Source organism: Dromiciops gliroides, chromosome 2 (assembly GCF_019393635.1).
Source record: "Dromiciops gliroides isolate mDroGli1 chromosome 2, mDroGli1.pri, whole genome shotgun sequence".
In the NCBI taxonomy this organism is placed as follows: Eukaryota; Metazoa; Chordata; class Mammalia; order Microbiotheria; family Microbiotheriidae; genus Dromiciops; species Dromiciops gliroides.
This window is the reverse complement of record NC_057862.1, coordinates 360,698,939-360,722,600: the sequence shown is the minus strand read 5'-3', so window position 1 is coordinate 360,722,600 and position 23,662 is coordinate 360,698,939. Positions and strand designations below refer to the sequence as shown.

The window sequence follows — 23,662 nt, the reverse complement described above, 5'->3', positions numbered from 1 at the left end:
AAAAATGCTAGCAAAGAGATTACAGCAATATGTCACAAGGATCATACATTATGACCCAGTGAGATTTATTCCAGGAATGCAGGGCTGGTTAAAAATTAGGGAAACTATCAGCATACTTGACCAACAGAAAACCAACAGAAATCTTGTGATTATCTCAACAGATGCGGAAAAAGCCTTTGACAAAATGCAGTACCTATTCCTATTAAAAACATGAGAGAACATAGGAATAAATGGAGCTTTCCTTAAAATGATCAACAAGCATTATCTGTAATGGGGATAAGCTAGAAGGCTTCCCAATACAATCATGGGTGAAGTAAGGATGCCCGTTATCACATCTATCTTGTTAGCTATAGCAAGAAAAGAAGAAAAAGAAATTAAAGGAATTAGAATAGGCAATGAGGAAACAAAACTACCATTTTTTGCAGATTATATATTATACTTAGAAAATCCTAGAAAACCATCTAAAGGGGGCAGCTAGGTGGTGCAATGGATAAAGCACCAGCCCTGGATTCAGGAGGACCTGAGTTCAAATCCAACCTCAGACATTTGACATTTACTAGCTGTGTGACCCTCAGCAAGTCACTTAATCCTCATTGCCCTGCCCCCCCCCCAAAAAATAGATGGGAAAACCATCTAAAAACTACTTGAAATCATTAACAACTTTAGCAAAGCGGCAGGATACAAAAGAAATCCATATAAATCATCAGCATTTGTATATATTACCAACAAAATCCAGCAGCAACAGATAGAAAGAGAAATTTCATTTAAAATAACTGTAGGCAATATACTTGGAAGTCTACCTGCCAAGACAAACCCACAAACTATATGACCACAACTATAAAACACTTTTCACACAAATAAAGTCAGATCTAAACAACTGATAAAATATTAATTGCTCATGGATAGGCTAAGTGTGAGAAAATAATTATTGATAATGGATTTCTTGGGGGGACACAGGGACCCCATCTTAGTCAGCTTTCTGTTCACCCCCACTTGTAGAAACTTTAGCTAATCTCTTTTGGGACCAGCAAGGAGCCCAAGGGTGGATCAATAGAAGTGGAGATTGACTAGATGAGATTAGTCACACCTGGACTTCATCTGCCTTGCCCTTTAGAGATGGTCTTTTTGCACACTTCCCCATGAGGTCATAGGTAAAACTCATTTTAATATGGACCACCCTCAGGTCATGTCAACCAATGGAATTGAATGATGCTAGCCAATTAGCTTTTGGGGGGGGCAGGGCAATGAGGGTTAAGTGACTTGCTCGGGTCACACAGCTAGTGAGTGTCAATTGTCTGAGTCTGGATTTAGATTCAGGTCCTCCTGAATCCAGGGCCGGTGCTTTATCCACTGCTCCACCTAGCTGCCCCCCCGCCAATTAGCTTTGATCAGTGTGTAAGATGTACCTCTATTGGAAGAGGAAAAGAGACTGGGATCACAAAATGAATGCCATTTGGGGCTGTCTGGTAGCTCTGTAGGTAATGTAGGACTTCTGAACTCTGCTTGGAGCCATATGCTCTCTCTTAGAGACAATATGATGCTGGGGGGTTTTCGGCTTGTGTTAAATGTAATCATTGCTTGCTCTCTTATGCCAGAGATGCTCTTGAGCTAGCCATGTGCCCTCTCCTCTCTTTTTCTGGGACTCTTCATGCTGGGTATATAATCATTCAGGCCGGTAAGGCCTGTAACCAGTGGGGAAGTCAGACACACACATGATCTATATTTTAGTAATATGTGATCTTAATTAATAATAAATGCTTACTGCCAAAGCTGGTGCAATAGCCTTTAATTTATAAATATATATCTTAGAAAACCCCAGTCTAGTTTCCCAATAATTTAGACAGAAACAGGCTAGTCCCATGATATTTTAAATGACACACAAATCAATATAATAAAAATGACAATCCTACCTAAATCAATCTATTTATTTAGTGTCATACCAAATTATCAAAAAATATTTTATAGATCTAGAAAAAATAATAACAAAATTCATCTGGAAGAACAAAAGCTCAAGAACATCAAGGGAATCAATGAAAAAATATGAAAGAAGGTGGTCTAGCTATACCAGATCTCAAACTGTAATTTTGAAACAATCAGGGGGGTGGGGTACAGCTAGGTGGCAAAGTGGATAAAGCACTGACCCTGGATTCAGGAAGACCTGAGTTCAAATCCAGCCTCAGACACTTGATACTTACTAGCTGTGTGACCCTGGGAAAGTCACTTAACCCTCATTGCCCCGAAAAAGCAAAACAAAACAAAACAAAAAATCCCCAAAACCATCTGGTACTGGCTAAAATATAGAGTGGTAGATCAGTAGAATAGAATAAGTATGAATTGCACTATAATAAAGGACTATCATAATCTAGTATATGATAAACCCAAAGATCCAAGCTTTTGGAACAAAAATTCATTATCTGACAAAAACTGCTGAGAAAACTGGAAAACAGAATGACAGAAACTAGATATAGACCAACATTTCACACAGTATACCAAAATCAGGTCAAAATGGGTTCATGATTTACACATAAAGGGTGATACTATAAGCAAATTAAGAGAGCATGGAATAGTTTATCTCTCAGATTTATGGACAGGGGAAGAATTTAGGACCAAAGAGAAAATAGAGAGCATTACAAAATGTAAAATAGATAATTGTGATTATATAAAATTAAAAAGCTTTTACACAAACAAAACCAATGCAACCAAGATTATAAGGAAACCAGAAAACTGAGAAAGAATTTTTGCAACAAATATCTCTGGTAAAGGCCTCATTTCTCAAATATATAGAGAACTGAGTCAAATTTATAAGAATACAAGTCATTCCCAAACTGATAGTCAAAGGATATGAACAGTTTTTAGACAAAGAAATCAAACCTATCTATAGTATATGAAAAAATGCTCTAAATCACAAATTCAAACAGCTCTGAGGTACCACCTCACACCTATTAGAGTAGTTAATATGACAAAAAAAGGAAAATGTTGGATGTTGGAGGGATGTGCTACAATGTTCTCCTGATTCTCCTCACTTCACTCAGCATCAGTTCACTTAAGTCTTTCCAGGTTTTTCTGAAATCTGCTGGCTCATCATTTCTTACAGCACTGTAGTATTCTATTACATTCATAGACCACAACTTGTTTAGCCATTCCCAGATTGATGGGCATTCCCTTGATTTCCAGTTCTTTGCCACCACAAAGAGAGCTGCTATAAATATTTTTATACGTTGGTCCTTTTCCTTTTTTTATGATCTCTTTGGAATACAGACCTAGTAGTGGTATTACTTTAAATAAAAATATTAATAAAAGAAAAAAATTGGACATTTGAGTAGTTAAAGAGCTTCACCTAACTATGTACAGTTATCCCTTTCATATCCTGGGGGCAGGGTTAAGGGCACAGCACTGCCCCTTCCTCCCTCCCCCATTTTTGAAAATCCATGAAAAAAATTTTGGCCCTCTCTTCAAACCAGCGAAGTCTGAATTATTATGGTATTAAAAGCTAAAATATGTTGATATTATGTGACACTATACATGTTTTATGCATTTCTGAATCTCCAAATTTTTTCTGTGTCATCTGCTAGCCTTTGCATTTCCTCTGTGGCTTCCACAAGACTACCCAAAAATTCCCATTTAATTTCTCATGCTGACCCCAAGATATACCAAAACCATGATGAGGAAAGTTGTGATATGGAACGAATAACTGTAAATTGGGAAATGGGGGTGGGTGGGAATTGTGGGGTATGTTCCCCAGATTATGATAGGTAATTAGATGGACAATTAATTGAACTCTCCTAATGGTGTATGTGTATATAATATAAATGTCTGTCTGTCTCTCTATCTTACACAATATATAAATTAGCATATCAGGTCCTCCCAACTTCAGGGCCAGTGCTTTATCTATTGTACCACCTAGTTGTCCCAATTAAAAAAAAAAAAGAAAGAAAAGAAAAAGAAGAAGAAAAATGTTTTTAGCAAAACTGATCAACAGATTGAAAAATAAGATATTTTATATAATGTGTCACATTCAAGAATCTCGACCTTTACAAAGGATAGCGGTGGGGGCAGCTAGTTGGTGCAGTGGATAAAGCACGGGCCTTGGATTCAGGAGGACTTGAGTTCAAATCTGGCCTCAGACACTTGACACTTACTAGCTGTGTGCCCCTGGGCAAGTCACTTAACCCTCATTGCCTTGCAAACAAAACAAAAACAAAGGATGGCAGAGGGGGATTCTTCTCATAGTTCTTCTTTGGAGTTAAGCTTCTTTATAATTTCATAGCATTCATTTTCAATTTTTTTTGTGGGCATTGTTCTTTCCATTTGCATTGATGTAGTCATTGTACATATTGTTTTCCTGGATCTACTTACTTTTCTTTTCTTTTTTTTCAGGTCAATGAGGGTTAAGTGACTCGCTGAGGGTCACACAGCTAGTAAGTGTCAAGTGTCTGAGGCTAGGGGGCAGCTAGATGGCGCAGTGGATAGAGCACTGGCCATGGAGTCAGGAGTACCTGAGTTCAAATCCAGCCTCAGACACTTAACACTTACTAGCTGTGTGACCATGGGCAAGTCACTTAACCCTAATCGCCTCACTAAAAAAAAAAAATGTTTCTGAGGCTGGATTTGAACTCAGGTCCTCCTGAATCCAGGGCTGGTGCTCTATCCACTGCGCCACCTAGCTCTATTTACTTTATTTTGAATCAGTTCATCTAAGTCATTCCATGTTTCTCTATATTAATTCTATTTATCGTTTCTTAGAGCACATTCATGTGCTTTGGTTAGTCATTTTCCAATCATTGCTTCACTTAAAAAAAAAACAAACCGGGGCAGCTAGGTGGCGCAGTGGGTAGAGCACCAGCCCTGGATTCAGGAGGACCTGAGTTCAAATGTGACCTCAGACACTTGACATTAGCTGTGTGACCCTGAGCAAGTCACCTAACCCTCATTGCCCCGCAAAAACCAAAACAAACCAAAACAAACAAACAAACAAAAAAACCCAACAACAACAAGTCTTCGTGGCTAAGGAAAATATAATATTCTTGTCCTGGAAAGATTAAAAATGAATATTATTCAGAGGTCAATGGAGATATGAACAATGGGTATGGACAGGCTTCCACATAATAAATAATAACTTTGAATTATTTAAATTATAATAATAAATTGAAACAACAAATAAAGAGTGTTATCAGAGAAATATTTGGGGGAGGAGATGGGCTTGGCATGTTGCAAACTAAATAGAGGACAGAGATTGCACAGGATCCACAGGCATCTAACTGGCAGCACTGGCAAAACCACATCCAGATCAGTGAGGTCACAGGTCAATTTGAGTAGAAGAGTTTGAGATTTGCACGCAGAATGTCATAGTTGGAAGGAACTTCTGAGACCAGCAAGTCCAGATTTCTGGAGAGGCCAAGTGGTACCATAGAATACAGTCAAAAGACCTGAGTTCAAATGTATTTCTGTCACTTACTATGTATGTGACTATGGGCAAGTTATTTACCCTCTCTGCATCTGAGTTTCCTCATATATAAAATGACGGGGTTGGACTAGATAGCTCTGCAGTCTTTTTAGCTCTAAATTTATGATTTTAATTTTACAGAGGCTGAACCTGAGGTCAAGGGAAGGAAGAGGACCTTCCCAGTGTCATGCTACAAGCTTACTCACCATGATTAGCAACTGGGGGGAACTAAATCCAGGCACAGCTGGCTAGATCAGGTCTGGACATGCTAAAGGGGCCACTTACAAATACATGAAAAGTGTTTGTTTCCAATGTCAGCAGCAGCTGGCCCTGAAATGCACTGGTCTCTGGGCATCGGGCCCAAGCCAAACATTCTGAAGTCATTTCTCAGAAGGGGGATGTGTTTCCAGGCTCTATATGGTCTCCCAGACAAACGCCACTTAGACCAAGGAGCTTAGAATCATCAACTGTGAAATCCAGAAGGGACACTGGAGATTATCTAGTCGAACCCCAACTCCCCAGTCCCCTGCCAATTTTGCAGAAGAGGAAATCAAAGTACCTAAATGGTTTATACAAGGACATCTTAGTAGGGACAAATGTTCACACACACACACACACACACACACACACACATTCACAACTACTCAGTAATCCTCAGCCTCTCAGATGAGAATCTACCCTTCTTTTTTTCTCTGTTTAGAATTTTATTTTCCAAATTACATGTAAAAACAAATTTTGACATCAACTTTTAAAAAACTTTGTGTTCCAACTTCTCTTCCTCCCTCCCTTCCCACCCCCCACCTCAAGAACTCAAGCAATTCAATATAAGTTATACATGAGCAGTCATGGAAAACAACTCCACATTAACTACGATGTGAGAGAAAACAGATAAAAACAAAACTTCAGATTAAGGAACTGTCAAAAAAAAGTGTTTCAATATGTTTTCAGATACCATCAGTTCTTTCTCTGTAGATGGACTGCAATTTTCATAAGTTCTTCAGAGTTATATTGGATCATTGCCTTGCTGAGAATAAATACATGCTTCCTAGCAGATCATCATACACTATTGTTGTTATTTTGTATACAGTACATTTCACTCTGCTTCAGTTCATGTAGGTCTTTCCAGGCTTTTCTGATAGTGTACTGTTCATCATAACTTTTATATAGTCCCTTAAACTTGAGAAAGAATTTTCTTCACAATAGCCCAGCAGAGTAGGTACCATGTTTTGCCATTATAGTCAATCATCATAACTATTTCCCTCCATCCTATTCCCTTCCCATGATATTTACTTTATTTTCCATCTTCTTTTACCCTATTCCTCCTCAAAAGTGTTTTACTTCTGACTGTCCTCTCCCCCACTATGCCCTCCCTTCTTTCACCCTTCCCTACTTATGGTCTTCCCCTCCTATTTTCCTGTAGGGTTAAATAAATTACTCCTCCTAATTGGGTGTGTATGTTATTCCCTCCTTGAGCCCACTCTGATGAGGTTAAGGTCTTTGAGCTAATTCTGAGTTCTAAATTTTTCTTCCTCCCTCCCTCCTCAACCCTCCCTATGAAATCAAGAAATTCAATATAAGTCATACATGTGCAGTTATGCAGAACATCTTCACCTTCCTCAAAAGTGTTTTGCTTTTTACTTCTCCCTCCCCCAATCTGCCCTTACCTCCTTCCCCTCCCCCCTTTATCTCATTCCCCTCCCACTTTCCCTCAGGGCAAAAATATATTACTATACCCACTTGAGTATGTATGTTATTCCCTCTTTAAGCCAATTCTGATGATAGTAAGGTTCACTCATTCCCCCACTCCTTCCTCCTCTTCCCCTCCCCTCCATAAGCTTTTTTCTTGTTTCCTTCATGTGAGCTAACTCTCCCCAGTCTACCTCTCTCCTTCCCCCTCCCCCAGTGTATTCCTCCTACCCCTCAACCCTATTTTTTTTTTAAGCGAGGCAATTGGGGTTAAGTGACTTGCCCAGGGTCACCCAGCTAGTAAGTGTTAAGTGTCTGAGGCCGGATTTGAACTCAGGTACTCCTGATTCCAGGGCCGGTGCTCTATCTACTGCGCCACCTAGATGCCCCCCCCTCAACCCTATTTTAAAGATATCATCATGGGTTAGTTAGGTGGCACAGTGGACAAAGCATCAGTCCTGGACCCAGGAGGCCCCAAGCCCAAATCCAACCCCAGAAATAAGACACCTCACCCCTGCTTGCCCCACAAAGAACAAGGATAAACAAAAAATAAACGCTTTACAGATATCATCCTTTCATATTCAGTTCAGACCTGTGTCCTCTGTGTATTCCTTACTGAGAGAGTTCTTGTGAGTTTGAAGTATTATCTTCTCATGTAGGAATGTAAATAGTTTAATCTTTTAATATCCTTCATGATTTCTTTTTCCTGTTTACCTTTTATACTTCTCTAGGGTCTTCTATTTGAAAGTCAAATTTTCTATTCAGTTCAGGTCTTTTCATCACAAATGCCTGAAAGTCCTCTTTTTCATTGAAGTCCCATTTTTCCCTCTGAAAGAATATAACAGTTTTTCTGGGTATGTGATTCTTGGCTGTAGTCCCACTTGCTTTGCCCTCTGGAACATCATATTCTCTGCCCTCCAATCCTTTAATGTAGATGCTGCTAGATCTTGTTTTATCCTTATTGGAGCTCCACAGTACTTGAATTCCTTTTTTCTAGCAGTTTGCAATATTTTCTCCTTGACCTGGGAGCTCTGGAATTTGACTATAGTATTCCTGGAGGTTTTTCTTTTGGAATCTTTTTCAGGAGGTGATTGGTGGATTCTTTCAATTTTTATTTTGCTTTCTGTTTCTAGAATATCAGGGCAATTTTTCCCTGACCATCTCTTGAAAGATGCTGTCTAAACTCTTATTTTGGTCATGGTTTTCAGGTAGTCCAATGATTTTCAAATTATCTCTCCTGGATCTATTTTCAGAGAGCTCTTGTATCTCCTTTTCCATTTGGCTTTTCAAGAAAGAAAGAAAGATAGAAGGAAAGAAAAGGCAGGGAATATTGTATGTGATTGATACAACCAACCAGGAAGGGGAATTCTGAATATGCTCTGTTTGTTTGTTTTGGTGGGGCAATGAGGGTTAAGAGACTTGCCCAGGGTCACACAACTAGTGTCAAGTGTCTGAGGCTGGATTTGAACTCAGGTCCTCCTCAATCCAGGGCCGGTGCTTTATCCACTGCACCACCTAGCTGCTCCCTGCCTTGTTTTTTGGGTTTTTTTAATTCTTTTTTTTTTGTGTGTGAGCCAATGGGGGTTAAGTGACTTGCCCAGGGTCACACAGCTAGTAAGTGTCAAGTGTCTGAGGCTAGATTTGAACTCAGGTACTCCTGAATCCAGGGCCGGTGCTTTATCCACTGTGCTATCCAGCTGCCCCTCCCTGCCTTGTTTTAATCCAGCATGTAGAACCTTGGTGAACCTACCCTTCACCATGAGTTTCTGAGAGGCTGGTATTATGGTAATGAAGACTCTTCTTATTGGCCAAGGGTGTACTCAGGTTACATACAAAGGGTTCAAATGGATAGGTTTTTCACTCTTTTCCTTAATGGCTTTTGAGTGAAAAGAATTTCTGTGAGTCTTTAGGTGGGGTTCTTATCTCCCTACCCAGCCACCATGTATCTCTGAGCATATGGTGCCTTGTGTGTATATGTGTGTGTGTTTATGTATGCATGATTGCTTCTCCCAAGCTTACACAGACTTTGGCCTAAGCATTAATCTTAAAAAGACAAAAGTCATGTGTCAGAGTGCTATGTCGCCTCCATTGATACACATCGGTAGCTACCAGTTGGATGTCATAAGCCAATTCTTGTATCTTGGCTCTATTGTCAGTGACAATTTGTCACTTGATTCTGAGATCAATCAGAGGATTGGGGAAGCTACTTCAAGCATGTCTAAGCTTGCCAAGAGTGTCTGGACAAACAGTAAACTGACAAGATGAACCAAATTTGCCATCTATAGAGCATGTGTCCTGAGTACTTTACTGTATGGCAGCGAAACATGGACTACATACACTAGACAATAGAAGAAGCTTAATAGCTTCTACATGCTCTGCCTTCAGTGCATCCTTGGCATATCTTGGTCAGGTAGGATCCTAACACAGAAGTGCTCCAACACAAGCAACTTCCAAGCATCTACACACTACTGAAACAAAGACAGCTTGGTCATGTGCACCACATGCATTGAGGAATGAGTTAGCCTCAGGCCAAAGACCTGCTGGCCGCCCCCAGCTTCACTATAGAGATGTATGCAAGCGAGACTTGAGGGCTCTGGCAGACACTGGCAGCTGGGAGGAGATGGCCAAGGACTGTGCCTGATGGAATTCAATACTTAGGAGCAGCTTGCGCACAGCTGAGATGGACCTCCAAGCTCTGAAGGAAGAAAAACGAATGAGACACAGGAACCAATGGGCAACAGAGAGCGCAGTTTTCTAGTGTCCTTGTTGTGGCAGGAGCTGCGGCTCCCGTATCAGACTGCACAGCCACACTGTGGCCTGTGGCTCTTCAAGGCACTGATCCATGGTCGTCCAAGACTGGAGGAAGCCTACTATATATGCATGTGAGTGTGAGTGTCTATTCTTTCCTGATTTTAGGTGAATAAGTACCCAGAGAAAGAATGGTCCAGGTTACTACCTTGTGAGCCTTGAGAATTCAGAATAGTCATCAGAGGTTCCCTCAGCAACCAGAGTCAGGAGGAGAGATTCCAATAGCCAGTAGCAATAGTGGCTGAATCTGCTAAGAAGTTAGCCCTGAGAAGGTAACCTGCTTGACCCAGCCCAGTAGTGGACTGGTTTATCAATTAAGACAGTGAATCCTAGAAGAATGCTCAGTTTGTTCAGCCCAGCAAAGGAAAAACTCATCCATCCAGATGACAAGTCCCAAAACAAACTTTGGAAGGATTGTAAAGGAAAAAAAGGACTTCCAGGATCCACAGCCTCAAGATATTTTTTGGCCCCATGTATTCACTATCTCCAGGGACCTTGTCTGTGTGTTCAAGGGGAGAGTGAACTTGCCAGTTTGGAAGGATCACATTGTCTTTTCTGTCCTCAGTAAACCTTCTTAGCAAATATCCCTTTGTAAAAACTCCCTAATTGATGTCAACTGATTGATAAAATTGTGGTGAGCACACTAGATGGGGGCTCATGAGTGATAGTATCTGAAGACATAAACTTTCAGGGTTACGCCCTACAATCCTTAGGGGCCAATTTGTCCTTACTTTGGGTGGATTTAATCTGACGGTTCAAGTGGGAGTTGGGAAAATAAGCCCAGAGAGGATGTTATACACATAAGGCAGAATAAAAGGAGGGTCAAGAAAAGCACAAATTGAGGCAGGTAGGTGGTACAGTGGATAAAGCACTGGCCCTGGATTCAGGAGTACCTGAGTTCAAATCCAGCCTCAGACACTTGATACTTACTAGCTGTGTGACCCTGGGCAAGTCACTTAACCCCCATTGCCTCGAAAAAAAAAAAAGCACAAATCACTTAACCCCAATTGCCTCACAAAAACAAAAAAAGAAAAAGAAAAAGAAAAGCACAAATCAAGTGCTGTGGGAGCTCAGAAGAGAGAGGTCACTTCCAGCCAAAGGATAAAGAGGGGCTTCCTGGAAGAGATGGCACCTGAGTTGAGCCTTGAAGGATTAGTAGGGTTTCAGAAGGTGGGAATTCTGACTACTACCTTGGCATATCATGGGGAACCTTGAAAGCCAGGGCTTTAGCACGTGGGCCAAATTCTTAGCATTACTTCTGTCTTTTCAATCAGACCAACAAGCAACAATGATTTCATCCGTGTTAGGAAGTTCGGTCCAAAAATTGGTGACCTCTGGTATGAAGCATGGAGTTTAGAGTCAGGGCTGGGGCGGGGGGGGGGGGGGGGGAGGGACAAGACTCCAGCAGCTGGACAACAGGTCAGGGTACATACATGGGGTAAGTTCCCACCCTGAGAGCCCAGTCCAAGGGGTCTTCTGTTCTGCTTCTCTTTTCAGTCCTTAGCCCAAGTGGGGAAGTGTTTAGGGTGAGAAGCCTATGCCTCAGAGGCCCCCAGATTGTTTTCCTGATATCATTCTAACCAGGCCTATGTATCTGGGCGGAGCATGAGGTCAGCCGACTGAGCCCTGCTGCCCTTTCTTTCTCTAGCACAGGAAAAAGAGGGGCTATGTCTCTGTAATTTCTAGACTCCAACAAGGATCCATTGGCTCCCTCCCTTCCTGAGGAGGCAGGGTGGGTCATACTGGATGGGCTCCCATTCCCAACCCCCTAGGAATAAGATCTCACTTTTCTCAGAAAAATAATAAAAAAAATTTATTAACAATAGTAATAATAATAGAGGCCACACAGATGTCTGATGGTTACAAATTATTTTACAGACACTCCTATCTAATGAAATCCTCACGACAGCCCTGTGAGGTAGGTAAAGCAAGTATTATCCATGTTTTGCATACAAGAAAATTGAGGACCAGAGAGATGGAGAGGTTAGCTCACATGTGTCATTGGCAGAATCAGGTTTTTAATCTCCTAGGCTGAAGATCCCCAGTGATGGGAACTGACTACCCTTTTCCTCTCCCTGCACTCATTTTTTCACTTTCAAGACCTTCCCAGACTCTGTCCTATTCTACTGATAGGAACTATTGAGGGAAGTGGGATGAGAAATGGGACTCCTAATGGCATTTTCCAAGAGAAAAAGAGAAATAAGGTTTAGATGTCACTTGTCCTTGACGTAGGAGGGGACTCTTGTTTACTTCAATGTCACTGCATGTTGGGAGTGGGGGTTGGGGGGTAGTACGGTTCTGTCATTGTAAGAGATGGAAATCCCACCTACCTGAGAAGTGATTTCTCACCCACAGTCCCAATCCATTGGTCCATAATCATTCTAATGGCTCTTTTTATGTAATGACTCCATCATTAGGCTTTCTGGCTTCAACAGGAGGAGATATTACCACTTCCATGGCCCATCATGGGGTAGCAAAAAGAACATTAAGTTTGGAACCCCATTTGTCTGCTACCTACTATCTTTTTGAGCTTGGACAAATTTCTTAAACCTCTCAGGACCTCAGTTTCCTCATCTTTAAAATGAGGACTAGGTGATCTCTAAGTTTGCTCAAGCTCTAAATGCTGTGACCCTTACCCTGCTTAGACTGGATGACCCTAGGATTCCTACTGTTGAACAGTTTGGGGTCGATTTTCATGTTGTTGTCCTTGGATACACCCATGGTGCTGCATCTCTCTCAGGGTACGAACCCCAACTGAAGCATCTATAGAGTTCCTGAGGCCAAAATCTCTGGTGAGAGATCAAGGGAGCCAGATGAGGGTATAATCCATCACTCCCTCTTGGATCCATAGAGCCTCAGTCTCAGGTGGTTTTCTGGGATGGGATAACCAGTCCTGCTTTTGTAGCAAGGAGGAAGATTAGCTCCACCTTCCCCCTGTGCACAGGAAGATGCCAACAGCCACACTGGAGATAGTGAAGACACCCATGATGATGCCCAGGATCAGCATTGTGTAGGATCGAGGAACCTGGGACACTGCAGAAAATGAAGGGATCAGCTCTGAATCAGAGAAGGAGCAAGCAATGGTGGGCACATGGTGTTTAGCAAATCTCTGCTGAATGAGAGGTGGGATGAATGGATTGACCCTGGTAAGATGTGGGGAGGTCAGCCTGGGGAGACTTTGGCAAGCTGTTTATCTAGACTGGAGACTTCTGATCTCCATCTCTCTCTTGCCCCAGGATGACTGGGAGGGGAGGGGTCCTACAGATGGTACCAGAATATCTAATTCCTTGAGGACCCCCCACATCTGGACTGGGCCCTGTGCCCCATTGACCATCCCCATCTAGCCACATACCTGATCCTGAAACCCTGTCCATGTGCTGCCTCAGGAAGCCCACACATGTGTCCTGTAGGAAATCCAGAAGCTCGAATCTGGTTCGGTTATAGTTGTTCAGCTGCTTCAGGGTGAAGTCGTACAGCTCTGGGGGGTGGCCCTGGTGTGGATTTGCTGACCACAGGGCCTTCTCTGGCTGGAAGCTCACAAAAGAGCTCCCATTCAGGGCAACCTCAAAGAAGACATGGGCGTCTTGGCCTTCAGGGGGCAATTCACAGCCCAGAGAACAGTGCAGGGTCAGCGGGACTACGGGGAAAGAAGCCAGGTCAAGGGCTTGTGAAGGGAGAGGAAGCCAGATCTGAAAACAGTAGGGAAGACTATGGGACTCAGAGGAATAGTGGGGAAGGGAGAAGCCAGCTAAGGTGATCTGCCAGGATAGTTCTCAGCCTTTAGATTAGGTAACGTAGGGTCTGCCCAGCTAAAAGAGGTCCTGGCAGACATCACCTGGCTTTGGTCTCTGGCTCTGATTCTTTCCAAGATAGAGGTCCAACAAGGCCTGAAGGCAGATGCCAAGCTCCTTGCCCTTAGGGGCTCCTACACCAGTCCCAGGGAGTCCTCCCAGCCGAAGCAAGCTCCACCCCCATCCAAAGGCCTTCCCCCACATGGAGACCCTCCCCATCTCCAGCCCGGCCCTCACCCCCACTCACAGGCCACTCCCCGTTCCTTGTTCACCAGTCGGACTAAGACCTGAAATTCATCAAGGTAGTTGAGCAGGTGCTTCTTAGTCTGCTGCCAATTCTCAGGGGACTCCAGAGGTTTCAGCTGCTGGATGGTGATGTTGTGGCCACTGCCCTTCAGAGTATGAGTGGTCAATCCCCCTAGAGAGGCGTTGCCCCAGAACTGTACTGAGGACTGGTTCCAGAAGTGAGAGATCTGGAGTATATGGAAGCTCTGGGAACCTACATCGTCGGAGACAAGAGGACGGACAGATGGACATCAGTATGGATCCCAGGGGCAGAAATGAGGTGCGGACTTGAGCATGTGTTTGTGTGCAATATTTGTCTGGAGGTGATATGGTAGTATATGTGTGTGTGTGTTTACATGTATGTATATTTACATGTATGTCTCTGTGCGACCCAGGAATAGAGATGTGGAGGTCGAGGAGGTAATGCATCTATCTGTCCCTGCCTTTCTGGATCTCTCTTATAGGGCCTATTAAAATTATGATTGCCTCGACTCATCTTGCCTGTATGCAGACCTCCAGGTGACTTCCTGTTCTGCTCCATGACAGACCAAGTATCTACTTGGACCATCATTTCTATCTCCTCTTCCCCGGTACCCTGGATCCATCCCTGGATCCCTTAGCTCTGACAGCTGAGCTTTTGACCTATGTTGCCAAGCCCTAGGCCCCAGCATCACTTATGTCCACACCATGCCATTGTGCATGTAACTTCCAGTGCTCTGCTTTGCAGTTCCCTCTTATGTATTGTCTTCTCCTGTTAGGATGTAAATTGGGACTGTTTTGATTGCTTCTGTGTGTATTCCTAGTCATTAGCTCAGTGCCTGGCACATCATAAATGCATGATAAATGTATCATCTTTCTAGCTACGGTATCTGGTTATGTAATTTCCATGACTTTTCTTTTGATATGTATATTTTGCTTAGAAATTTTGTAACTGCAAGTGCCATACTTTCTCTGGGAATATATATAAATTGTTTACTAGGGTATATACACACGCATAGAGACATCTATACTGGGGTAGATTAATAATCGACAGTCAACAAGGTATGGTAGAGGGGGCAGCTAGGTGGCACAGTGGATAGAGCACCAGCCCTGGATTCAGGAGGACCTGAGTTCAAATCTGGCCTCAGACACTTAACACTTACTAGCTGTGTGACCCTGGGCAAGTCACTTAACCCCAATTGCCTCACCAAATTAAAAAAAAAAAAAAAAGGTATGGTAGATATCAAGCCTGCCTGAAGGTCATGAAGTCCTGGGTTCAAGTATCCCTTCTGACTACACACTTGCTGTGTGACTCTAGACAAGTCACCTAACCTTTTAGTACCCCCAGGAAACTCACTAAGACTATAAATTTCTGAGCAGGTACAGAACTGCATTGAGAGAGTTTCCTCACTGGGACTTTCTTATACCACTGAAGTTATAGATCTGGTTCAAAATCGTTAACAATTGAGGTTTCTCCCAAAGACTCCAGCTTCTGGGGATAGGAACTCAGTATTTGACAAAAACTGCTGGGAAAACTGGAAGATAGTATGGCAGAAACTAGGCATAGACCAACATCTTACACCTTATACTAAAATAAGGTCAAAATGGATACACGATTTAGACATAAGAGGTGATACCATAGGTAAATTAGGAGAGAAAGGAATAGTCTACCTTTGGAAAGGAAAACAGTTTATGACCAAACGAGATAGAGTATATTATAAAATGCAAAATGGATGATTTTGATTACATTAAATTAAAAAATTTTTGTACAAACAGAAGCAATGCATCCAAAATTAGAAGGGAGGCAGAAAGCTGGGAAACAATTTTTGTGGCCAGTACTTCTGATAAAGGCCTCGTCTCTAAAATATATAGGGAACTAAATCAAATTTATAAGAATCCAAGTCATTCCCCAATTGAGAAATGGTCAAAGGATATGAACAGGCAGTTTTCTGATGAAGAAACCAAAGCTATCTATTCCCATATGAAAAAATGCTCTAAATCTCTAATGATTAGAGAGATGCAAATTAAAACAACTCTGAGATACCACCTGACACCTATCAGATTGGCTAAAATGACAAAAAAGGAAAATAATAAATTTTGGAGAAGCTGTGGGAAAATTGGAACACTAATTCATTGTTGGTGGAGCTGTGAACTGATCCAACCATTCTGGAGAGCAATTTGGAATTATGCCCAAAGGGCTATAAAGCTGTGCATACCCTTTGACCCAGCAATTCCACTTTTAGGTCTTTTTCCCAAAGAAATCATGGAAGGGGGAAAGGGACCCACATGTACAAAAATATTTATAGCTGCTCTTTACGTGGTAGCAAGGAATTGGAAGTTGAGGGAGTGCCCATCAATTGGGGAATGGCTGGATAAGTTGTGGTATATGAATACAATGGAATACTATTGTGCTGTAAGAAATGATGAGCAGGAGGAGTTCAGAGAAACCTGGAGGGTCTTGGGTGAGCTGATGATGAGTGAGATGAGCAGAACCAGAAGAACATTGTACACAGTATCATCAACATTGAGTGTTGATCTACTGTGATGGACTATATTCTTCTCACCAATGCAATGGTACAGAAGAGTTCCAGGGAACTCATGATGGAAGAGGATCTCCAAATCCAAGAAAAAAAAAAAGAACTGCAGAGTATAGATGCTGAATGAACCATACTATTTCTTTTGGTTTTGGTGCTGTTGTGTTTTTTTTTCTATTTTGAGGTTTTTCATCAGTACTCTGATTTTTTCTCTTATAACATGACTAATGCAGAAATAGGATTAATGTTATTATGTGTATATATATATAACCTATATCAGATTACCTGCTGTCTAGGGGAGGGGGAAGGGAGGGGAGGGAGGGAGAAAAATCTGAAATTGTAAAGCTTGTATAAACAAAAGATGAGAACTATCTTTACATGTAACGGAAAAAAAATACTTTATTAATTAAAAAAAAACACAACAATTGAGGTTTCTCCCCTAAGCCAAGTTGGGACACTTGTATATTGGAATTGTATTCAACACCTATCCCTAGAATCTGAGTTATCATCCATATGTAGAATCACAAAGGGGAGTTATAAGTGTTCTTTCTTTCTTTTTTAAAAAACTAAGTATTCTTTCAAAGGGACTTTGATTTCTCACTCGACAAAACCATTCTCCTGGGTGTGGTCAAACAATTTAGACAGAAAACTCCTTGGAAATGCCAACAAATTGCTTGGTATCCCATATACCTAAGCTGTTTTAATTGCTTCTTGCTATCTTTTGCTTATATCCCTGAAACCATCCAAGATTTCCCTCTGCTTCAACATGTCTAACTTCACAGTTAGGTGCCCATCCCCAGAGGTCTTATATTATCTGAGAGCCTAGGTAAGGTTTTCACACCCCTCTCCCCCTTGTTGGGAAATCTCAAATAGACAGAGGAAATGGGCACTTCAATCCTATGGAATTATCTCCTCTGAACCAAGTACAATAATCAAAGATCCCAAAGCATAGATCTGGAAGCAATGCTAACAGGTAACACCTTGCTTTCCCATCAGTCAATACCCAACCACCTCCTTCTTATCTTCCATGTTTTCCTTCTGTCCCTCCCTCATCTCTCACTCATTCTCTCCCACTCTTTCTGTCCTTCCCTCATCTTTTTCTTCTCTTGTCCCCATTCTGTCTCCTGCCCTCCCAATCCCCTACAGTCCTCTCAGTGGCTTTTCTGTAACCCTATGTCTCTCTTCCTCAATCCCCCTTTTGTTACTTCCATCTGCCTCATCTCTCCTCCAAATGCCTTATTTGTCTCCCATCCTTTCACCCATCTTTATCTCATCCTTCCCCATATCTTTTTCCTATCTTTCCCACTTTTGTCTTTCCCATTTCTCTTCTGTCCTTCCTCATCTCTCTCTCATCCTTTCTCCCACCTTTCCACAGTCCTCCTCATGTTTCTCTTATCCCCCATGTTTGTCTGTCTCCTTGTCTCTCTTCTGTCTATTCTACGTTTCTTTTGAATGCCCCATAAATGTCCCTTGCTTTCCTATCTTTATTTCACTCTCCCCAATATCTTTCCTGTCCTTTTTCATCTCTGTCTTGTCATCTCCCAACTTTCTTGATTCCACCCCCCCCAACACACACACACACACACACACACACACACACCATCTCTTTCCTATCTTTCATCCCAGATCTCTATAGTCCCATCTATGCTTTTCTGGCTCTACCCCCTGTTTCTCTCCTATTTCCCCCCATCTGTCTCCCCCCATCTCTCCCTGTCTTACTTATCTCTCCCCTATCCTTATCCATTTTTCTCCTCTCTTCTCTTATCTCTCCCACACTTCCTCAATTACTCCACCGCCCCATCCTCCACTGTCTTCCTATCATCATCCTTTCAGGTTTCTATCCTCTCTATTTCCTCTCTTTCTCTCTCTTCCATCCTGCCCCTGTCACTCTTGTATCCTACAGTCCCATATCCTTCTATCCTTTATCCCCCTTTCCTCCCTCATCTCTCCCATCTCCCCTTCTCCCTCCTCTAGTCCATCTCCTCTTTCTCCTGTTCCCCCTCCTCTTTGTCTTTCCCATGCTTTTCCTCAGTTTCTTTCCTGCTCTTCCTCCAGTCTCTCCTCTAGCCTCAGAAACCATATCCTTTCCTCCTCCCGTGACTAGAGATAGACACAAATATTCCTCCCTGCTTCCTGTCCCTTATGTGCAATGAGGATCAGCCCTAGACAAAGTCAGATGACTGCTGCGGGGGGTAGTTCACATACTTACCTTCCATTGCTCCCTGGCAACAGATCACCCAGCTGAAGAGGGACAGAAGTGGGAGCATTTCTCTCAAGCTGGGGGCAAGTAAGAGCAGCCGAGTCCTCTCCCTACTCTGCTCAGGTGTGCTGGGGGATCCTGTTGAAGCTTGCCTGGAGAGCAGAAGAAGGAGAGTGGAAGGGAGGGAAAGAGACTGGATGTTGGCCAGGGATGGGAGGAGGAAGAGGGTGTGGAGTTTGTGAAGTGTTGTTCTAACTCTGCCTCATTTCCTATCCAGGGGCCCGTTCTCCCCACCCAGCGCCCCGCCCCTGTGCCCTCCTGCCCAGGCGTGCTCCCAATCCTCTGCCTCTCTAAACCTCTGGCTCTGCCCTGGGGAGTTGGGGGAGGTTAGGAGAGAGACTGGAAGCTCTGGGTAGGACTGAATTCTGGGTGTTGGTTAATGTGGGGTGGAGGTGTGTGAGTAAAAGCTGGAGCCAGACATTCCTACTCCGGATCTTTGGTGCCGTGCCCCCTTAGTCATTTCAGCAGAGGTGTGGAGACCACCTGTCCCTGGACTGTGCTACAGAGATAAGCCAGGGGAACTTTCTCAAAGCTGACATCTGGGGGCCCCCAAGCCCCAGGAGGTTTCCAGCAGCACCAAACATATTCTAAAGCCCCTTCCTCCCTCTCAACTCTGCTTTGCTTCCAGTTTCATGCCAAGGACATGGAAGGTGACAGAAATGGGCTGAGAGTAGGAGTGGGCATGTGAGGGGTGGAGGGGTTTCTGGGCTTGGTGGATAAAGAGTTGAAAGGATAGAAAATTTGAAGTGGGTGAGGAGGGCGGGGAGAATAAAAATGTTGAGGTGAAGTATACATGAGGGGGAGATAGGAGGTAAGAGGGATGAGAACAGTACGGAGCAATGAATAGGGCCTAGTCAGGAATCTTGGGTTCTACCTTTAGATTTGCCATTGTTTGAGTATATGATCTTAAGCATATTACTTCCCTTCCTTGGGTCTCTTTTTTCCTATCTATAAAATGAAGAGATTGAACTAAATGTTCTGTGAGGCAACAAGGGTTAAGTGACTTGTCCAGGGTCACACAGCTGGTAAGTGTCAAGTGTCTGAGGCTGGATTTGAACTCAGGTCCTCCTGAATCCAGGGCAGGTGCTTTATCTACTGCACCACCTAGCTGCCCCCAAACCGTCCCTTCTAGGTTCCTATAAGCTGAGATCTATGAAAGACTTTACTTAAAAAGGCCTAGGTCTTCCACAGCATCCAGGGCCATCTCCAGTCATCCTGATAATATATCTTGCCACTGGACCCAGATGGCTCTGGAGGAGAGCATGAGGCTGGTGACTTTGCACAGCTCTCCCTCACTTAAATCTAATTCACTGCAAGTCATGACATCATTTCCCCGATGTCCTGGTCCTCTTCGAAAAGGAAGGACAAACAACAAGCTCTTATAATCTATGTTCTAAGTTCCCTTCCAACTCTCACATTCTATGTTCGAAAGGGTCTTTTCACTCTCACATCATTTGCTTTGAGGTGCCTCACTGCTGGAGTTTCTAGGATTAAAGGGTATAATCAGTGGAGTGGAGTGGATCAGAGACTGCTTTTATGCATCCTGATCTCTAGCTTGGAGAAAAACTGGGAGCTGTTTCACTGGAGGCTGAGTTCTGGGACAGGAGTTTGGGGTCAGCTCATGGTGTGAAGAACCCATGTCCCCATTTCAGTAAAGGCTCTGAGAAGGAAGCCAGTGGTAGGATTTTCCACTGCAGGGACCGCATGCAGGGTCAAGATAAGGGTGTCGGGAAGCAGAGCAGAGCAAATCTGTGCCAACATTAGCAGGAGGTCCTTGGAGGTGTGTTCTTGCAAATCTATTGGTTGGAGAGGAGAGGCCTGTGGCTGGGGGAAGGGGAGGGAGCTGGAGAGGGCAGGATTGTACAGCTACTGTAACCAGAGGGCCTGAGCTAAGGGAGAGCCTGACCAGAGGGAGTGAGCAGACGCCTCATGTAACCACAATGAGCCAGGCTACCAGGGGTGTCCCAAACTGTAACTCCTGCCGGGAATGCCAATTATGTGGCATATTCCCTGTCCATTTGCATCATTTCAATTCCCAAGTACGGGTTTGGTCACTGCTGTACCTCTAGCATTCATCATCTGCTTTTGCTCACCGGGTTCTCTACATCTGAGGTACTTTCTCCATCCCCACCCCAACCCTAACCTCTTGATACTCTAAAGCTTTGAACAATAATAGCTAAAACAATAACAATAACTAGCATTTATATAACACCTTACAAATATCTTATTTGATCCTCCCCCAAATCCTGGGAGGTAGACGCAATCATGATCCTCATTTTATGGTCCAGAAAACTGAAGCAGAAGAACATGAAGATGGGGGCAGCTAGGTGGCACAGTGGATAAAACACTGGCCCTGGATTCAGGAGGATCTGAGGTCAAATTTGACATCAGACACTTGACACTTATTAGCTGTGTGACCCTGGGCAAGTCACTTAACCCTCATTGCCCTCCCTCCCCCCAAAAAAGAATGTGAATCACTTAGCTAGTAAGCATCTGAGGTGACATTTAAACTCAGGTCTTCCTGACTCCAGATGATACCTCCTCTCGAAAGTCTTCCTTGATTTCTCCTATTGGTAATAGCCTTACCCCTTCTCATCTTACATGACATTTGCATTTTCATCTTTCTAGTGAACTTACTATGAAATATTATGTCTTATAGCTACCTTTCTTTGCATCTCATTCCCTTTTGAGACTGTAAGCTTCATGAGGTCAGGGATCCTATCTTATCCAAGTATTTGACTGCAGGGCTCTCTGCTCACAGTTGGATCATGGAATCATAGAATTTAGAATGGACAGGGACCTTAGGTGTTTAATAAGGGGCATTCTTGAAATTAGTTTTACAAAACTGATTGGAAAAATAAATCCAATTTGTAATGAAATGTATAGGTAAGCTGTGTGTCACAGTGAATAGAACACTGGGCCTGGAGTCAGAAAGTCCCAAGTTCAAATCCGGCCTCAGACATTTTACTAGCTGTGTGACCCTGGGTAATTCATTTAACCCTATTTGCCTCAATTTCCTTATCTGTCAAATTATCTGTAGAAGGAAATAGCAAACCACTCCAGTATCTTTGCCAAGAAAATCCCAAATGGGTACAGGAAGAGTCAGTTATGACTCAACAACAACAACAACAACAAAAATGGGATGTATAACCACTAAGCAGAGCAGATACTTATATTAGCTGGCCAACACGCCTTCTCCCTAATAGGAAAACCTACTTAGAGAGACACATTAATAATAGAAGAATGACTGAGGAACAACCTTCAAAGGTATTGTCCTCTGACTATGATGCAGTGTCTCCTATATAAGGTTAGCCCTGATGAGTCAACCGGATATTACTTGCTTGAAGTTCTGAGTCTGATACTTATTAGTTCTGTGACCCTGGGCAAATAAATCACTTAACCTTTCTGGGCTGCAGTTTCTACATCTATAAGAGAGGCTAGTTCTCTCCGGGCTACTTAGATGCTGTGCCATCTAAGAGGAGAGAGCACAGATTCCAGAATAAGAGGTCCTATGGTCAAATCCCAGCTTTGTTACTCACTGTATGTGTGACCTTCATTTAAGTCAATTCATCTCTCTGGGCTCCAGTTCTTTCAACTGTAAAAGATGGAGTTGAACTGCTAGTAACCTCTAAAGACCTTTTCAGCTCTAAATCTGTGATCTTGCCTCAGAGCTCCTGTGAGGAAATTGCTTTATGAATGTGAGTTATTCTTATTATTATTTTTTGCAGGGCAATGGGGGTTAAGTGACTTGCCCAGGGTCACACAGCTAGTAAGTGTCAAGTGTCTGAGGACGGATTTGAACTCAAGAACTCCTGAATCCAGAGCCGGTGCTTTATCCACTGCGCCACCTAGCCGCCCTATTATTTTTACTATTATTCCTTGAATCAGCTCCATGAAAGTCAGGACTTATTTACATTTTTTCCTTATTTCCCCAACACCTAGCATAGTGCTTGTTCCTAGTAGGGGCTTAAGGTGTGTTGATTGATACTTGCTGATCTCAGCATCCTCTCTCTGGGTAGTGCTAGGAAAACATCGACAATGCCTTCCTCTTTCCTTTTTCTAGAGCCCAAGAAGACTATCTCCTTCTGCTAAGTTATTCATTAGATCCTATCTTTTTTTAAATTTGCTATGTATCTCATTGTGTACCCATATCAATGAAATCAGAGAATCATAAAAATATTGATGCACATGTATAATCCATATTGGATTGCTTACCGTTTTGGAGAGCGGGGAGGGGAGGAAGGGAAGGAGGGATAAAATTTGGAACCTCAAACTATAAATAAAAATGTTTATTAAAAATAAACAAACAAATAAATAAATAAAAATAAAAATATTGAACTCTGTTTTGGGATAGGTATTCTTAGATCTGAGGATAAAAGGGAGGCTTTCAGAAGAAACACACCTCTGTTCATGCAGTTTGGGGATTCAGCGTGTTCTTCTTGATCGAATCTGGGAGATAGCTGTCAGAGGCTAGCCAAAGCCCAGCAGGAGACAAGGGAGACTGGGGCAAGGGTAAGGGGATACTACTAGAACATATTTAGAGCTGGAAGGAAGCCTATGGGTCATTGACTCCAATTCCCTCATTTTACAATTGGCCAATTTAAGGTCCAGAAAAGTTAAGTGATTGGCCCAAGGTTACACAGGGAGCAAGCCGCAGGGGTGGGATTTGAACCCAGGTTCTCCGATTCCAAATCCAGCATTCCTTCCTGGGGCCTTCGAGGAGATATCAGTGGAAGATCAGATGGAGCAAATAGGAAGCTGGAGAGGGAGGCAAAAAAACAGATCTAAGGCACCAACCAAATTGACAACAGCAGGAGACAAAGGACACTGAAATGAAAAAGACTAATGAATGGGAAAGATGGAAATGAAAAGGCTG

The 23,662-nt window shown here is 42.9% G+C and overlaps 1 protein-coding gene across 14 annotated transcripts in view; it reads right to left on the bottom strand.

The window, feature by feature from the left end:
* Positions 1-11,780: 11,780 nt before the first annotated feature.
* Positions 11,781-23,662, bottom strand: part of PROCR (protein C receptor) — a 28,416-nt gene continuing 16,534 nt past the window's right edge. For 6 of the 14 annotated variants that reach the window (XM_043985111.1, XM_043985105.1, XM_043985113.1 and 3 more), the window contains 4 exons: positions 18,736-18,878; positions 13,976-14,227; positions 13,290-13,574; positions 11,781-12,970 (listed from right to left, as the gene is read on the bottom strand). In XM_043985111.1, coding sequence (XP_043841046.1) covers positions 12,855-12,970; positions 13,290-13,574; positions 13,976-14,227; positions 18,736-18,793 — 711 coding nt within the window. In that variant the 5' untranslated portion in view covers positions 18,794-18,878 and the 3' untranslated portion in view covers positions 11,781-12,854. Of the gene's footprint in view, positions 12,971-13,289; positions 13,575-13,975; positions 14,228-18,735; positions 18,920-23,188; positions 23,545-23,662 lie in introns of all 14 variants that reach the window. The other 8 variants (XM_043985099.1, XM_043985100.1, XM_043985103.1 and 5 more) reach the window with 3 other exon arrangements.